Here is a 3,003-nt window from a genome sequence, read left to right as displayed (position 1 = left end):
GAACACCTACCCTGAAGCCTGAGATCTCATTCCAGGCTGTATGAACGGGTGATTATCAATTGGATAAAGGAGCCTATAAAGATCAAGTTACGGAATGTCACAACAAATGATATGACTGTCAGCTTCTATCATATTCAATATACTGCAAAAAGAAATAGCTGAAGAGTATGTTATGAAAGCAGAACTGCAAGAAGATAGAAGTTGCAAATTGTATAGCAGTCATCTCATCAAAACAAAACATGGATCTTCAATCAAAATCACCCTTGAGAAGGAGACAGATTGGAGAGAGATTATCACTTTTTTGAAGAAGTTATATAAGGAGAATATGAGCAGATTTAGTATCAAGATTACCACCTCTTTTAATCTTCTTGATATCTCAACTCTATTTTCAAACAACTCTGTAATACGCGGTCCTGCAGCTTTCATTGGAGTGTCAGATTCCCAATTAACAACCCAGGCATTGGCATCAAAAAGAGCATTAGATGTCAAAGAAGAAGTAATCTCACCATCTGCCAAATCCCCTCTCTATCATCCTGCCAAATCCCCTCAAATTCATGAAATATCCGATGATGAAAAGCTGCCGCCTACGCATACAAAATCCACGGCCACTAGCCAGCAGCTGAAGAAGGCTCAAAATTGACAGTCAAATGAGCATGATTCTTTGTGGATTGAGCGTGAGATAACTGCTCACTGGCATTGTCAAAAGATGAATTGTCATAACTTTGAGCAGGGTACTTGTTGAATAGCTTTTGATGATACTCATATTCAACTCCTGAGTAGTGAGATTGCCAGTTGGATAGATGATGTTGAGTGTGGACATGCAACAATTAAAAATCCCTCAAGAAAGATGATAAAAAGATTAATGAATAGAAAGAAGAAGAAGAAACAAAAAAGTGAATCTATCTCTGCTTCTAATCCTTCTATACAGACACCTCAGATGCCAGCAATTATATTTCCTTTCTCAACTCCTTCTTCATCTAATATTGTGTCTCCAAGTGAGATAATCAATGTGATGGTGATGAAATATATGATGGAAGGAATGGGAGGGATGGGAGGACTTAATTCAAACTTGTCATCGAATTCAAACTTGCCATCAAATCCGAACCTGTCATCGAATCCGAACCTGCCTCCTATTTGAAGTAGTCCAATCCCTCAGTTTGGTGAACACGCGGATCTGTTTATTGATGAGTTCTTCAACTGATTGATGACAGAGAGACCTCAAAGAGCAGAAGCTCTTTTAACTGCAAAGAGCATTATTCAGAATGAAGAATTTGAACTGAATCATATACAAATAATGACAAATGAGCAGGTGGTTCAGTTGAATATTGAAATGAATATATTCTTAATAATAAGAAATGAGTTAAAGAGTTCTATCTGACAATCACAGTTGAAGGAAATTAAATTGTCTTTATCTGCTGTTTATAATGATGACAGCAGATCTCATACTGCTTCTGCTTCTGAATTTGAAACTTAGATATTATATATCATAATTGAATTGCAATCAGAATCTTTTTAAATTTTACAATATTATTTTATATGAGCAGATCTGAAATATCCTCTTGCATCTTCTTCTTTCATGAAATTCTCAACTGCATGATGCAAGAAGGCTTCAAAATCTTCATCAAACTGATTCTCTAACTGACATCTGTATCTTCTAATCCATTCTTTCAACGCGTGAAATGACTCCTCTATAGGATTATAATCAGGAGAATATGGAGGTAAGAATAAAAGTCCAATGCCAGCTTCTCTGCAGAGATCTCGCAGTGCTTGTGAACGATGAGAAGAGCAATTATCCATCACTAAGTAGTGATAACCTTGTTGACATTTGAGCAGTATCCGAACACATACAAACTCATTGAACCTCTCTGTATTATAGAACCTCTGATATATATCATAATTAAGATATTCATCAACATTTATGCAGATAAGATTGATCATCTGCAAGATTGTTTACAGAGCCTTCTAATGCAACAAAAGAATCCTCTGCTTGACCATCCATATTGTCAATCTGCAGTACATTCATTCGCAGCACTCTCATCTAAAAAGATAAGTTGATCAGGTTGATACTGAGTAACTTAATACATCATTCAACTTGAAGTTCTTCATTGCATTGACTGGTCACAGGTTCAACCTATATCAAATAGAACTGACAGATTAGCAGGTTCTATAAGTGACAATTGCAATAATTAATCACCTTCTTCCATGTCAAATTCAGTTTCTTCAACAATCTAGATATCGATCGAGGGTGGATATCAACATCAAATTCATCCTTCACAAAGCAGACAGCCTCATCGCGATATGCAGTTGGATATGCCTCAAAAAAGTCCTCCAAACCTGACAAGATATCCGGTGTGATCTTTGGCTTTACACCCCATGTTGAATGAGGACTTCTAGCAGTTTCAAAGCAGCGAATATTTCGTTGGATTCGATATACAGTGGCCAGATGGCACTCAATGGTCCGCGCAATCTGAGCAGGCATATAACCATCGTTTAGAAGGCGTACGATCTCATTGATGGTAAATTCACTGAGCTGGGGGGGCATATTGGCAGATTTGATGATAAAGGTGCGTATTTGAATGAATTGGATGATATTTGAATGATTTTAGAGATACGTGGATATTTTGGTTATTTCTGCGGTGTTTTGCTACTATTTTTCAGGGGGTGGGCAGAAAATTCTGTTTTCGCAAGCTTTACGTCCGCCACAATAACGGAAACTAGTTTTGAAAAATATAATGCACACTCAATTTACAACAAAACAAAACATCAGGGACAATGGAAACAAAAGGGAAGCACGTCATTACGAACTTGGTTACCTCAGTGCCAAACTCAGCATTTGTGAGTACAAACCCATGTCGCGCGCCGTGCTGATCCATATAGAAATTCACTTGGCCAAAGCCTACTTATATTCTCGTCGATCAGCCAGGTTTTGGGAACCGGTCAATGGGGAAAACCGCAGGCCCTCCACCATCCAAGGCGACAGACAGAAGCCGTTGAATCAGGGGG

General features: G+C 38.1%; 1 protein-coding gene across 1 annotated transcript; it reads right to left on the bottom strand.

Moving 5' to 3' along the window:
- Positions 1–2,083: 2,083 nt before the first annotated feature.
- Positions 2,084–2,542, bottom strand: HCAG_01978 (predicted protein; the record flags this gene model as incomplete). The annotated part of the gene is made up of 2 exons (XM_001544881.1): positions 2,084–2,131; positions 2,195–2,542. The coding sequence occupies 2 exons, from the start codon at positions 2,540–2,542 to the stop codon at positions 2,084–2,086; spliced, it is 396 nt and encodes a 131-aa protein (XP_001544931.1).
- Between the last annotated feature and the right edge of the window lie 461 nt (positions 2,543–3,003).

This window comes from Histoplasma capsulatum, genomic scaffold, assembly GCF_000149585.1.
Source record: "Histoplasma capsulatum NAm1 scaffold_1 genomic scaffold, whole genome shotgun sequence".
NCBI classification, from domain to species: domain Eukaryota; kingdom Fungi; phylum Ascomycota; class Eurotiomycetes; order Onygenales; family Ajellomycetaceae; genus Histoplasma; species Histoplasma mississippiense.
Note: the sequence above shows the minus strand (reverse complement) of the source record. Positions and strands in the feature narration are given on the sequence as shown.